At 48.6% G+C, this 15445-nt stretch overlaps 2 protein-coding genes across 2 annotated transcripts in view; one reads left to right on the forward strand and one right to left on the reverse strand.

Annotated features, from left to right (window-relative positions):
- The window catches only part of LOC117887162 (butyrophilin subfamily 1 member A1-like), a 292990-nt gene that overhangs the window by 73973 nt on the left and 203572 nt on the right, over positions 1-15445 (reverse strand). The window lies entirely within an intron of this gene.
- LOC117887197 (butyrophilin subfamily 2 member A1-like) overlaps positions 1-15445 on the forward strand; it is a 305733-nt gene that overhangs the window by 21250 nt on the left and 269038 nt on the right. Inside the window, exons 5-8 of the mRNA XM_034789547.1 lie at positions 4820-4936; positions 9315-9347; positions 9653-9685; positions 9774-9806. Of these exons, the coding sequence (XP_034645438.1) occupies positions 4820-4936; positions 9315-9347; positions 9653-9685; positions 9774-9806 (216 nt within the window). The remainder of the gene's footprint in view (positions 1-4819; positions 4937-9314; positions 9348-9652; positions 9686-9773; positions 9807-15445) is intronic.

The following is a 15445-nucleotide window of genomic DNA, read 5'->3' on the forward strand; positions in this document are numbered from 1 at the left end:
CTGGAGACCAGGCTCTAGAACCCTGTGAGAGTCCCAGACCTCGGGCTTCAGCCTAAGCCCATCTACACTGCCATTAAACAGCCCCTTAGCCTGAGCCCAGCGCACCTGAGTTAGTTGGCACGGGCCACCAGGAGGTGTCTAATTGCAATATAGACATAAACTTTGATTCCAGTAGCAGCTGAGGGTGTTTAGCACCTTGCAGGCTGGGACACCATTGGCCACATTTTCATAATAGCTCAGTACCCAGCTGTGATTGGTCAGACCCCCTTGGGATGACACCTGATGTGTTGGGATGCCACTGAGTCAGTCTATTCTACCGGCCTGGGTCCCCTTTACCTGGTCTTGCTGGGCCAGGCTCACAAGCCTCTTCCAGCCAAGCACACAGGCAGGGCCACATCCTGCTGCAGAATGATACAGACACTGAGATCAGTTCTGGGAAGACTCAGCTTAAGGGACTTGCCACAGTCCCAGGTGTCCACCTCTCTTGGAGTGCAAACCCAAACTTATATGAAATTTGTCCCTTCCCTCAATGTGGAGGAAGGTATGCACAACTCCCCACCCCCCAGTTATAAATTATATAAATTGGATTATATTATAAACAAGAAATATGTTTACTAACTACAAAAGATGGATTTTAAGAGGTAGCAAACAGAACAAAGCAGATTACTAAGAAAATAAAACAAAGCACACAAATTAAGCTAGATTCACTAAAGAAATTGGTTATAGCAATTCCTCACTTCGATAGAGGTCGGTATTAGGTAGATTCCTTCACAGGCCAGATATCTTTCCAGCCTGGGTCAAGCAGTTCTTGTTTCCAGATGTTTTTCAGTGTCTCTTTGGGTGGGGAGGCAGAGGAGAAATGAACTGAAGACCTTGATTGTTTCCATCCCCCACCTTATATAGGATTTTGATAAGGCAGGAATCCTTTGTTTGATTCCCCCAACTCCCAATGGAAAAGTTCAGCAGTCCAAAATGGAGGTTAGTATCAGGTGACCAGGTCACCTGACTCTGTAGCATCACAGCGTCCATGAGTTAGTGGCAGTATGGAGCATCCGCAGGAAGGCCAAGACTTTTCACAGTCCATTGTCCTCGCTGATGGGCCATTGGCCCTGTCTGGCTTCTTTTTTGTTGTACCTGAAGTGTTAGCAATGGATGTCACCCAAAGTAGTATAGTTGGAATACAGATACATAGTCAATATTCCTAACTTCAGATACAAAAATGATGCATGGATACAAATAGGATAATCATATTCAGTAAATCACAACCTTTCAAATGATACCTTACTTGCATAAAGTACATCTCAATTATGTCATGTGCATATCATAAGCATATTTTCATAAAGAATATGGAGTGTAACGTCACACCAGCAATCATCATTCTTCTCAGTAGGGGTGGGGGAGGGAATTCTCCTTTGTTCTTGTGGTGTAGTGAGGACTGTGTTGGATTTGCAAGTTGTCACTTTAAGAGAGGGGTGTTTGCCAGGTGCTGTTTGCAGAACAGAGGGCTCTGTAAAAAAGCAGAATCAGAGCTTGTCTACAGGAATAGTTAGTTTGTGGTAAGTTGGGGTGTAAATCTGGTGTGCACTAACTGTCTGTGTGGCCCCTGCTACATGCCCTAACAATTCCATAGTGTGCTTTGATCTGCCCTGCTTTCAAATGGGAACAGATCTACGTACACCAGGGAACTTTCAGTGCACGGCAGCAAGGTTCACACAGCAGGCTAGTGCAAGGTGGATTTACACCCTAGCCTGCCGTGCACTAACTGTTCCTATAGACAAGCCAACGTAAAGCAAGGTGCCCACTGCCTTAGGGAGCAGCCCCTCTCTGGTTTGGGTTCTTGTGTGTTATGGTTTTGGATTCTAAGAAGTAAAGTCCTGTTTGTGACATGCCCTAGGGTACAGTCTGGACTGTTGAACTGCTGTGTCCCTTTAACTCTCCAGCCCAGGATGCCTGTTATATGGCTTTGCTGGTGAAAAACAGCCTCTCTGGGATCTGCTAACACACAGCCATTAGCATGTAAAGTCACTCCCAGCAAAGTTACATGAATGCTTTCCCAGCCACTTAGGAACTACATAACATATAGGGTAACACTCGCAAATTCCCCAGCCTTGTACCCAGAAATGTGCATCCTGTAGTGTCCAGCACACTACTGAACAATCTTTAATAGTCAGGCATTTCATCAAAGGAAATGATTCTGCTGGGGTGTTTGTTAACCTGAGTACAGATTTCCCAAACACTTTAACCAAAACACACTGGTTAAGATAAAACAATAAAAAAAGTTTATTAACTAGAGAATGGTAGATTTTAGGTGATCATAAGTGATAAGGCATAAAGGTCAGAATTGGTTACAAAAGAAATAAAAAATAAAACCAAAAACTAATTCCTAAACTTTACTAAGCTAAGTAAGATTTGAAAGCAAAAGGTTTCTCACACCCAAAAACGTACTGAAGTCCATACTAGCTGGAAAGCCTTCCAGCTAGGACCAACTTTTCTATTCCCCCCCCCCCACACACAGTTCAATGATGCTTCTATTGACTTTTAAGCAATCTTATTGCTGTAAGTAGACATGGGGGAGGAGACATAATGTGAAGATCACTGTCTATTATTTTATACTCTCCTCCTCTCTTCGAGGATTACTCCCCACTGGGGTATAGACAAAACAGTCCCCTGTGTATGTGAGATTTGAAGAGTTTATCAGGAGAACTGTAACTTTCTTGTTCACACTAGCTGTGTATGTAATATTTGAGATGTTACTGGGAATGGTATGCAAATCCTTTGTTTACAGTCCCCCTGATGGCAAATGGTTGTTTCAGCAGTTAATAGCTTTCTAACACCTGTCATCAGTTCTTTGTTGTTTCACAGGAGCTAGTCTGTGGACATTCCCCAGAATTACAACATATTTCACTAACAAACATAGTAAAATCTCATAGCTCCACATACAATGTTAACATACACATTTTAACAGAACAATGATGTTCATTGAATTATGAATTTTCAAATGATACCTCACAAGGCATACTTTGTACAAAATATATCATAACCATATAACCGTGGTGAACACGGGGGTTCAGGGTGTTATATGGGGCACAGTGTGTCACAGTGTTACGTAAAGTGCGGTGCGATGAGTTGTGCCTGCTGTCTTAGGGATTCCATTGTGGGTTCTTGTGGGTTAAGGTTCTGGATTCTAAGGGATACAGTCGTGTTACACTGTAACCTTCCAGCCAAAGTATTTATGTTTGTATCTAACCGCTCTGTGTGTGTTGTGAGGATCACAGTTCTCAGTGCGGGGAGGGAGGGAACTCTCCTTTCTTCTCGCTGAAAGCTGCTGGGTGCTCTGTATTTATGAAAATTTAGCCAATTAATTCATTTTTCCTGACTAGCACAAGAGAGCCCTGGATATGGTCTGAGCATTGCTACTTAGATTATATCAGAAAATACCACATCAGTATAAAAGCTGCACTCTGGGCCCCGTCCTGCAGTTCAGACTCTGGCAAAACTCCAATCATCTTAAATGAGAGTTTTGCCTAAGTCATAACTGAGGATCAGGTGGTAACTTGTGCTTAATTGCACAGAAGGCAGTAATCACAGAGCTCCACAGCCAGCATCAGCCATGAATGTACATTGTGGTTTTTTATTCCACGGTCACATAGTGGGACAGATCCTACCTTCCCTGCATAACCAGGCTGATGAGAGTTTTGGCAGTGCTAACAATAAAGGATCAGGCCCAAAACATGCAGAAACAAACTTTTAGCTAAAAGCATCTTAATTTTTAGAAAAAAGGTGCATATTTTTCTGTGTTATTATCTACCAAATAACTTTGTTAATACAGAATGAGTAGTTCATCACTCTAATAATAAAGATGCTGCATATGTTAATCACTATTCATCTGAGATCTCATAGTGCTGCACTGCTGATAAGCTTATAGTATGCCCGGTATCACATTATTGTTGTGTTCACAGCATACCCACAGAGAGTGAGAAACAAAACAAATACTCTTCCTGGAAGGTTGCAATGTAACGCTGCTTTATTCCCAAGAATCCAGAACTCTAACACAGAACAGCCAAATACAGAGAGAGACAAAGCGGGCTGCTCCCTGAGGCACAGAGGCAGAACATAGCCCACTTGGCTCTGTGCAGAGTGACTGCAGAGGCCCCACACTGCATGCTCCTTACAGAGCCCCTTAGCCTGCAAGCAGCATCAGAAAACCCCTCAGGATTCAGAGGGACAATTTGTGATTTCTACACAGTTTTCAATACACTGCACTAATCACATAACAAGGACCCTGTCGTCAGCATCGCCCCAGGGCCCAGGGAAGAGGAATCAGGAGGAATTTTTAATCTGACTCTCCAGGCTCAGGTTTTGTTTGTATTAAAATCCTGCAATAACATATTTTGGCCCAGACTCTCTCATGTGGCTGAGCCTCTCTGAGCACAGGGGAGTTGGGGGTGTCAGGGAGCTGGCCACAACTCTCTGATTCAGAGGGCCAGTCTGCACTGGCTGCAGCTTGGGGATCAGTTAAAGCAGTCTAGGGAATACCTGAATTTATGCCAGTGGGGGATTGATGTAACACAGCAGAGCTCCACCCTGTCCCTACCCACTCCCACCTCCAACACCCCCCCTCCCATTAACAGACATTGATCAGTAAGACGAATAAAGCCTGGACTTTCATTGACTTAATAATAAAGCACAAAGGAGCCACATCTCACGGTGTATTTCCCTGTGAGAGTCTTTTAACTAATCACAGTGTCACCACTGTCACAGTGTCCTGCCTTCATTCTGCGCGTGTTTGCTCCCAAGTCAATGGCACTTTCTCTTGCAGAGCTGTTTTTCCCAAGGGTCAATCCCTCGAAAGTGGCTCTCTGGGTGATCCTGTCTCTCCTGACTGTTCTCATGGCCCTGGCCGGTTACTGCTTCTGGAGGCGACACAGAGCAACAGGTGAAGTAACGAGAGGGGGGAATTTGGAGTGGAGGGAGAGAGAAAAATGAAAAACAAAAGTAAAGATACCGGGATTAAGGGGCTTTGATTCCATGTTCAGAAGAGTTTCAGGCAATGGGAGGAGGGTGAACGATGACTTCACATTTGAGCTAAGAAGTGTCAGATGGCTTCACCCCTTCAACGCTCACTAAAGGATCCCAATCGAATGAGATTCTGAACCATTCCACGGGGATCAGCCCTGCTTACATTGAAACACCCATGTGGGGCTCAGGGAGCTGGGCTTGGAGCGTTGACATTTGTAACTTGGCAAGAGAAAACTAATAGAAAGTAGGAGGAGAGAGGGGATTTCTTCGGTTCCAGTTCTGCCCCCCCCCCCAGTCTGTGCATGCCCCTCCCCCGCCCCATCTAGATGAGTAGGAGCTGCGAATGGGAAAGTAGTGATAATGGAGAGGTTAGCAATTACCTTATCTACAGTGTGGTCACGCGCCAGTGTTCAGAGAGAGCTCTCCCTGCGCTCTAGGAAAACCACTCCACGAGGGGTGTAGCTCCCAGTGCTGGGAGCCTGTCTACACTGGCAAGTTACTGCGCTGAAACTTGCTGCGCTCAGCCTGAGGGTGGATCTACACTGCACGCTTCTGTAAGTAGAACTACATTCCTCGCTTGGGGGTGTGGGGAATCCTCACCCGTGAGCAACTCAATGATACTGACCTAGCTCTTGGGGAGGTGGAGTACCTACCCCAATGGGAGAGGCTCTCCTGTTGGCGTAGGTAGCGTCTCCACTAAGCGCTCCAGCGGCGCATCTGCACTGGTGCAGCTGCACTGCTGTAGGTGTAGACAAGCCCTGAGATCCTGCTACAGGGACAGGGCAATAAACTCTCTATTGCAGTACAAGTGCTCAGCTGTAGGTTTTCCTCTGATCACAAGGGGCAGAAATTGGCCTTCAGTGATCTGGCCATTTCTAGCAATGCTGGGGTTTTCAAAGCTTCCTAAGGGATCTGAATACTCAATTTTTGTTTAAATTAATGGGCACCAAGTGTGCAAACCCCCAAGGCAGCTGTGAAAGTCCCAGCCAGGGCTTTCTCGCCTGAAGTGCTGTGTGGGAATTTACAAGTATCTGAAGAATTGGGCAGGGGAAATGTCTGTTCCAACAATTTCCCAGTGAGGACGGAAGCAGGTAATTCAGAGAAGCAGAAAGGAGCTGTGCTTTGTACTTGTGAAAGCTGGAACTGGGTGTTATACCTTTAGAACTGTCACCTGTAAGCCTTCTGCCTGTTGGAACTGGCAGCAACAAGGGCCAGGTGCAATATCTAGGGGTTTCTCTTCAACCATGCAACACAAAACCAGGTTGAGCCTCCACCCAGTAACCTGGGATAATTATATACCACCCTCTGGGTGTCTCTGAGAGGCAATACTTTCCCTCTTGCAAGCACAAAGTCTCAGTGTAGAAAGAAACTTTTAATGAAAGGAGGGAAATAACCCAGCATTAATTTGGGAAAACACCACAAACAGGGTTCATAAACATAAACAATGAGCCAAAGACTCAGGCAGTGTCCTTTCCCCCTCAGGTTCTTAAGTCCAGCAACCAAATGTCCCTGTAACATGCCCATCCCTTCTCTGCACCCCACTCACAGTTGTTGTTCTGGGTCAGTGCAGACCCAGAGTCCAGAGGTGCATCTGCAGAGTTCACCTCCCACCCTGGGTGGAGAGGGGGTAAGCAGGCACATTAGTAGTTCTGCTGCCCAGGCAATTGCTTGCCACTCCTCTTCCCCAGCCACCGTGCTGGCCAATCACTGTGCCTCTTCACCAGCTACCCTGCCAGACCGTTGGCACTCTGCTTCTCTTCCCCAGCCACCATGCTGGCCAATTGCTACCTCAATCCACAGGATGTTTTCAGGTCCCCCCCCCCACCCCGACTTACAACACCTCTCATGATTTCAGCTTTTAGAGTGTGGGAGCCCCACTGGTTGGTGCACACTGGGCAGTCTCTTACATCAGAGACACTGTCCCAAAGCAGGTCTAACAGTTAGATCTATCAGTGATTTCAGCTCTGGGGTGTATAACAAAACTCTCAATTGAGTCCAAATTAACTTTGTTATTACACAGCAGAGCTAAAGGATCAAATAAATGGCTGGCTGGCTGGCCAACCTCACTAGGCTTTGGAGCCCATGTCCCCTGCCTAGCGAGTGCCATTTAGTTGAAGGTGAGTCCTTCAATCAGTTATGCCAAGTACAGTTCTGCTGCCCTTGATTCACACACCAAGGGTAACAACCCTTTGTTCCTCCTGCCCCAATAACAAGGAGATGGCGGATCCCACATAGAATCAGAAAATCTCAGGGTTGGAACGGACCTCAGGAGGTCATCTAGTCCAACCCCCTGCTCAAAGCAGGACCAATCCCCAACTAAATCAGTCAGCCAAAAGTGATCATTTGGGCAAGCAATCCCACCATACCTAGGATGGTGGGTGTGGAGGGCAGAGAGGCCCGGTGACCAGATTATATGGGGCTGCCCTTGCCCTCACCCTCAAGGCAGTGAGGTCCCATGACCAGAGTCAATATGGCTGCCCCTATCCTCAGGGCAGCAAGGCCTAGCAGTGAAAGTCAATCAACCAGGGGCTTTAACAACCAGTGACTCTAGCCTCCAGCAGCAGTGCCCAATAGTTACCATCTCAGGCATAAGCACCCAATCCCTGGGGTGGCCCCTGCACCCAGTGGTAGGTGCAGGAAGGGATAGGGGGACCAAGACCCACCCTGCTCCACTGGGTCCCAACCCAGGGCCCTATGAAACCAGTAGCCCTGGTTTCAGATTCAAGTTCCAACCTCAACAAATAATCTTCCTGGGCTGCTTCCCACGCATGATTCCAGTGATGGCATTTCCTCCACCAGCAACAGCCATCTGTCTTCCTCTGTCTCTGCGGTCAACCAGGGTTCTGCCGTGGACTCAGTGTGTTCAGCTGCCACAGTCTGTAGCTCTAGAAGCTTCCTGGCAGGCACTCAGAGCATGTGTATGCTCTCTTCCTCTGTCAGCCCAGACTGGGCTGAACTGCTCCCTTGTATGACGGGGGATTTGATAGCTGCTTTCAACTACCTGAAAGGGGGTTCCAAAGAGGATGGATCTAGACTATTCTCAGTGGTACCTGATGACAGAACAAGGAGTAATGGTCTCAAGTTACAGTGGGGAAGGTTTAGGTTGGATATTAGGAAAAAACTTCTTCATTAGGAGGGTGGTGAAGCACTGGAATGGGTTACGTAGGGAGGTGGTGGAATCTCCTTCCTTTGAGGTTTTTAAGGTCAGACTTGACAAAGCCCTGGCTGGGATGATTTAGTTGGGGATTGGTCCTCCTTTGAGCAGGAGTTGGACTAGATGACCTCCTGAGGTCCCTTCTAACCCTGATATTCTATGATTCTATGATTTATTTCCAAGCACTAAAAAAATCAGAAAAATTAACTGTCTCTGTCTTGTTCCCTGGGCCTTTCAGAGAATTCTCCACACTAGCTGCACTGGTGAGCTGTGTGGCTAGAATGCTGTAATAACACAAACACACTCAGGACTTGAACAGCTGTTCTGAGATGCTGCTCACACTGGGTCACAAGATGGTCTCGCTCAGGCTGTGCTCAGCAGTGACTGGCAGACATGACACTACCTCCATTTCCAGCAGTGTTGGTACCTCAGGGTTGATGCACCAAGTGGATGAGCTCCAAATAGGAAAGAGCTGATCTTAGGGGCGATGCCTGTAGGCGCCCATCCACACACCCTTCCCTGGCTCATGCTGACCCAAGCATCCAGCTAAAGAAAGACCCCTCCACCCCATTCTTAGCTGGGGCACTCCATCTACCCAGGCCCTAGAAGGAGCTGTTCTCAGATATCACTAGGATCAGGGAATGGGCACGACCCTAGTGATACATGGCCAGGAGTTGACCTATGATGGAGCCAATCAGACCCTGTCCCTTATCCAGCTCAGGTCAATGCCCCATTCCCATCTTTCACTTCCCTTCCCCATCCCCACAGTCAGGAGCTGGGGAGAGCTGGGGCTTTTCAGGGGATGTTCACAGACAGGAGCAGACAGGGAACTGGATAAAAAAAAAAGAGACCTTCTCTCCTCTCCCCCACAACAGCCAGATCAGACAGGAGTGTGACGGGTCCCAGAAAGCGGGGATGGCTCCTGGAGGAGACATTTAGAGCAGCTCCTAGAGGTGATGGTTGGTGGAGGAGGGAAGTGAGGGATGGTCAGTGCAGGGATGTTGAGACAGATCTGTCTGTGTGTCCTGTTTGTCAGTCTGTCTGCCTCACTTTCATAGTTACAGCACAATTATATTAATATCTGGAACTGCACCATAAACACGACGGTGAAATCTCCCCTCTTGCCCTTTTCTCCCTCTAGAGATTCTGCGATCTGAGATGGAGAGCGAGAAAGGTCAGTGTTTGGATCCCATTACACTAGCTGACAGTAGAGTTATCCCCATAAATAAAATAGGGTGAAATCTTGCCATTATTAATTAATGATTGGAACAATTTCCCAAGGGCTGTGGTGGATTCTCCAGCCCTGGCAATTTGTAAATCAAGATTGGGTGTTTTTCTAAACGATCTGCTGTAGGAATTATTGTGGGGAAGTCCCCTGGCTTGTGTTATGCAGGGGTCAGACTACGTGATCACAGTGGTCCCTTCTGGCCTTGGAATCTATGAATTAATGCATCACCTGTCACCCTGTTCTCTCTCTAGAGACCCTGCTGTCTGAACAGGAACGAGAGAAAGGTCAGTGTCTGGGCCAGTTACAAAATTAACATTATCCCCATAAACCCGACAGGGGGAAGTCTCACCTCTCCCTCTTTTCTCCCCCTAGAGACCCTGCAAGCTGCGATGAAGAGGCAGAAAGGTCAGTGTCTGGGACCAATGGGATGCGTTGAAGATTTCATGTCAAGTCAGTCAAGTCAGCTCAGTTGAGCCAACTTAACTCAATTGAAAGCCACATTTACTGCCAGTGGAGTCACTGTTTAACATATTTAGCTCAATTTTAGCAAATGGAGTTACATGTTTGAATGAGTGACAAGGAATGTCTCCGTATTGGCACCAGAGTCCCAAGCAGGGAGCTCAGGGCTGCTCACACTGACACAGACGGGCTCTGAAGGGTGAAGGGCCCATTTGTCCTAATAAACCCCATGGGAATTACAGAAATGGCACCTTGAGCCCAGGGCCCTGAATACACCAGCCCAGCTTGGTTAGTCTCATTGCTGGAGACGTGGGTACGTGTACAGTGCAAAAACCCACCTGTGGCTGCGAGTCTCAGAGCCTGGGTCAACTGACTGGGGTTTGTGCTGCAAGGCTAAATCTAGCAGTGTAGCCGTTCCCACTCGGGCTGGAGCCCAGGCTCTGAGACCCTCCCCCATCGCTGGGTTTCAGAACCCAGGTGCCAGCCCGAGCAGAAACTTCTATACTGCTATTTTTAGCCCTGTAGAGTGAGCTCTGCAAGCCTGAGTCAGTTGCCCCAGGCTCAGACCCACTGACACAAGGTTTTTTGCAATGTAGATGAACCCGGAGAGACTTGTCCAGTGTTTGACAGGATCCCTCACCCGGGAACCCCCTGTGTTCTAACCCTTCTGTGCCTATGTAATATGGGGGGGGAGGGATTTCACCGTCAGTGACCACACACACCCACAACCTCAGCTCCACCCTGCAGTGACTCCATACAATAACCATACAGGTCTGATCAGTGCAGAGCAGTGTGTGTAGTTCTACATTAAATGAAACTGATTTTTAAAGGCACACCATTTTTTTTCAGTTTTCCCCTCATGATCTTACTACAGGGCAGAGTTAAGGTTGTTTAGGTGCCTTAGCTGCATTTCTGGACCATAGATTTCTTTTATAATTTAACCATAATTTGTATTTCCTGGGTGTATAACACTTGGTTTGGAAATAATTAAAAGATTCCTCCTGTAATGTGTGTTACCCTTAAGTTACACGTACGTCCCCTCAGCCTTAACTCCACATTAATGTAGTTTTTATCTGGAATTGCATTGTGCATTATGGCCCGGATCTACAAAGAAACCCCAGAAATAAGCCTCTCAATCCCAGTTTTAGGCACCATGGTCCACAAAACCCCACTTGGTTGAAACCCAACCCTGTAGGCACCTAAACTCACTCGGGGCATTAATCTCTGGTGAAAAAGTTCTCTCACTGTCTAAGTTTCTGCCTCTGGGCACATGGAGCACACGGCTGCCTTGCTATAGACATCTGGGCAACTATCTCCCACCTGTGCCCCTGGAGACACATAAACTGAGGGGAGGAGCATCTAGCTCACTTGTGGGGCCTGATCCAGTAGATGTGCTCAGAGGCCACCCAACAGCATACAGAATGAGGTGGGAGATGGAGAAGCAAGGAACCTCCCTTGTAACATTTAACTCAGGGGTTAGGGTACCCACCTGGGCTATGACAGACTCTGGTTCAAGTCCCCCATCTCTGCCAGGTGAGGAGAAGGCATTTAAACAAGGATCTTCTACCTCTCAGGACAATGCTCTAACCACTGGGCTATGGGACATTCTGATGTGAGGCTCCCTCTGTCTCTTTTGTTCAAGTTGTAAAACTTTAATTAAATATTAACTCAGAATCACTCTATAACACCCCTCTGCCCTTTGGCCATCTTGTGTGGAGCATGGCCAGTGCCTTCCTCTGTCTCACAGACACACTGCCTAGCTCCAGAAGAGGGGCTCCTGGCTGTGGATCGCTAGCAGAGAGGCACCAACGTCAGGAGAGGGGCGGGGCTTAGCACAAACCCCTCTTGTCAGCCTCTCCTATTGGCTGGCTTACATGGCTCCTCGCACACTGGGTTCTGTGGATCCCATTCTAAGGCGCCTGCTTCTCCCCATTCATTGTACAGGGAGCTCTGAGATGCCTTTGTGGTTACACAAGTTCTCCAGGGTAAATCGCTGCAACCTGCTCACAGTGTGAGAGCCTTGTCTGTGCTCACCGGGGGAAACTCTCCCAAAGCTACTGGCTAAAGGCAACATGAAACGCTGTGCTCCAGGCTCCATGAGCCCCACTGTGTCTCTCTGCAGGCTACAATTCACACCCCAGCTTTGTTACACTTGAGTGCCCAGTCCCCGTCTCCTCCTGGACACCAGCAATGCACAATCTGCTGCCTCAGTGGAAGCAGTGCACCCCCGCTTAGTGGCTTCACCTTGGTTCAACACACGCCTTTGCACCAGGCACTTAGACACGTCTACAGTAAAACCAAACTGAAGTTTAATTAATAGAGCCTGAGACAGAGACTCAAATAAAAGCAAGTGTAGATTTGGAAACAACATTACACGTATAAGAAACACAATCTACAGCCTATACTTGTTAGCAGGGCACTATCCTGTCTGACAAGGTATTTCTCACCCATTGGTCAGTTCTACTCACAATGGCTGCAAGAAGGCTGGTGCAGGGAATGGAGTTACGAATTTCCAGCCTTTCACACAATGAGGCTGAGGTTTTCAGAGATTTGGATGCCCGTCCAAATTCCTGTTTGAAACCTTGTTAAAACTTTGTTTTCATGTTTTTGTTACAATCAGACATGAACAGGGCTCTTTTCCCTGTCCTAGGGTGTCCTGCAGGTGTATTCCTGCTCCCCGAAGCTCTCCTTAGCTGAAGGACTTCCTGGCCAGGCTTTTATGAGGACAAGGAGATCTTTAAGCCGTCACCTGATCCCTGGCCTCAACATCAGCTGATTAGTCACAGGGTGGGGCTGGACCCAACTCCCCTTAAAAGACCAGACACCCTGTGACACGTAGTCTCACTCATCTTCACACTTTCCATCCCTGACCCCAGTTCCCTGTCTACTTATTGCCCCTTCTGCCTTCCATCTCTAAGCTCAGTGAACGCTCTGTCTACAATTGCTATCTGGAGTTCCTCTCCTCCAATTCCATCCAAACCCACTCCAATCCAGCTTCTGTCCCCTGCACTCCCCTGAAACCACTCTCGCCAAAGTCTCTAATGACCTTCCTGGACAGATCCTATGGCTTTTGTGTGATCCTCATTCTCCTTGCTCTAACTTCATGCTCCTCCTTCTGACACCATTGACCAGACCACTCGTCTCCATTAAATCCTTGGCTTTCACATCTCCCTCCTCTCCCAGTTCTCCTCCTGCCTTTCTAATCACTTCTTTGGTGTCTGTTTTGTTGAGTTGGTCTCTTCCTGTCTCCCTCTTTCAGAGAACACCCCCCAGAGCCCAGTACTTGGCCCCCTGCTCTCCTCTCTCCACACCCTGCCTCTAGTAGCTCTTACCTACATGCGTGGCCTCAGATACCACCCCTACGCCAATGTTTCTCAAACTCTTTCTCCACTAAAGACTGTTCCCACATCTCAGCCTGTCTGACGTCTCCTCATCAATGTCCAGAGGGCAACTTAGGTTCAACAGCTGAGTGTTTAATCTCTTCTGCACCCCTCAGAGCCCTCCTCACTTCCTAGTTTCTTCATCTCTTTGGATAACACCATAAGCCCTCCCAGAGGCAGGGGGCTGTGGCTGCTCTCCCTCCTCCCTGCCTCCCATCCCGAACAGTGGGCTGCCCCTGAACTAGGTACCAGGATCTCTGCCCCTCCTGTGGTCCAGACATTGTAGCCCTGAGGTGGGGTGTGAGGCCTGAGCTGACTGCAGGGAGCCCAGAGCAGAGTGGGAGGCCTGGGGTCTGAGTCTGCTCGAGGTGGCTCCTTATGGGAGGGGACCAGGGCTATTTCCCCTGCCCTGGCTGGGAGAATCACTCCATGATGTTGGTCTGGGTTGGGAGTTGGGTGGGACAGAAAAAACTGTCCTGTATTTTTGAAATACAATGTTGGCCACCCTAACAACACCTCCATCCGCCCAGTCACTCAGGCCAGAAATCTGGGCATCGTCTTTGACTCAGCCTCTCACTGGGCCCACACGTCCTGACCTCACCCCAGTCTCCCTGCTCCTGCCTGTATAACACGACACAGATAAGGCCTCTTGTGTCTGTCCCGACAGCCCAGGCTCTTATTCACCTCATCACCACACACCTCCACTACTGTGATCTCCTCCTGCCCTGCCTTGATGCCAGCCGCTTTGTCCCCTCAGCTCCATCCAAAGCACGGCTGCTAGGCTCAGCCCTCAGGCTCGTCTCTCCTGCCACATCCACCACTTAGTTCCACTGAGGCCCCCTGCAGCACCGCTCCAGCACAAGCTCCTTGTCTTTGCCTTTAGGTCCCTCACCAGTTAGTCCCACCCTGTCTGAGCGATTTGCGCCACCGTCCCTCTGCCAGCGATGGCAGCCTGCAGGGCCAGTTCTAGGGGTGGGCGCACAGGGTTGTCACCCTCAGCACCGTATTGCTGCTGGGCTTGTTTTTTTTTTTTTTTGCTCCTGCCCAGGTAGGGTGACTAGGTAGCAAGTGTGAAAAATCAGGACATTTTTTTTTTTTTTTGGGTTAGGAGTTAAAATTAAAACCCCCACCAAAAAAAAAAAAAAAAAAAAAAAAGTCCTGATTTTTAATGTCCTGATATATAAGACAAAGTCCCTAATATTGGGGTGTCTGGTCACCCTCAGCTTGGGTCACACGCCTGTCTGCTTCTCCCTTAAACACCTCAGTGTTTTCTCCCCCTCCCTCTCCGTGTACAGAAAAACACCCCTTCAGTATTTGTGAAGCTGCCCCCTTCTCTCTTCAATCCCTCCTCCAAACCCAGCTGTGCTGTGGCCCCTGGAATCTCTCTCGTCTGGCACTGGGCACCTGCTGAGCTGGGCTTTGGTTTGTTTTTATCGTTACCTCCCCCTCCCAACCCCTTCACCCCAGTTGTCTATTTCATCCCCCTGTTGTACCCGGTCTGCCATGCAGAGGGTGAGCTCCCTGGGCCAGGGACTGTCACTTTGTTAGATGCGGCTTCTGTGGACAGAAGGGGGACAGTGGGTGCATATGGGAGCCATAGAAGAGGATGTTGCATTAATAGTGGCAGGATATAATGAGGGCCTGAGAAAGGGATTGTGCTGCAAGGATGGAGAGAAAAGGGCAGATACTAGAGATAACACTCAAGAAGCAGCAGCAGTGTTTGGAAATGGCCTGGGTGTGCAGAGGGAGGAACCAAAAATAACCATAAGGTTGTGGGCACTGAGATTTGTCCAGGGTGATCACTAGGGACCCCAGTGAAAGCGGTCTGAGTGGAGTGGGAAGTCAGACTGGAAGGGATCTAGGACAGCTGGAGACACAAGGATTGTTTGCAGACTGGGTTCACTGAGTTCAGAGACAAAAGGGAGGAGGGACATGGGGCAGCAGTTAGGGGGGTGGGTCGGGAAAGATAAAGTTAGACCGGGGCATAAATATTTTCAGGGTCAGACCCCAAGACTGTAAACTCTTTGGAATAGGGATTGTGTCTTTTACAGTCTGGAATGTGTGTTAGGGTTACCATACGTCCGGATTTTCCCGGACATGTCCGGCTTTTTGGGACTCGAATCCCCGTCCGGGGGGAAATCCCAAAAAGCCGAACATGTCCGGGAAAATCCGGCGCCGCTGGGCCGGGGGCTGGCCCGGGGCCGG

This window comes from Trachemys scripta, chromosome 14 (genome assembly GCF_013100865.1).
Source record: "Trachemys scripta elegans isolate TJP31775 chromosome 14, CAS_Tse_1.0, whole genome shotgun sequence".
Classification (NCBI taxonomy): Eukaryota; Metazoa; Chordata; order Testudines; family Emydidae; genus Trachemys; species Trachemys scripta.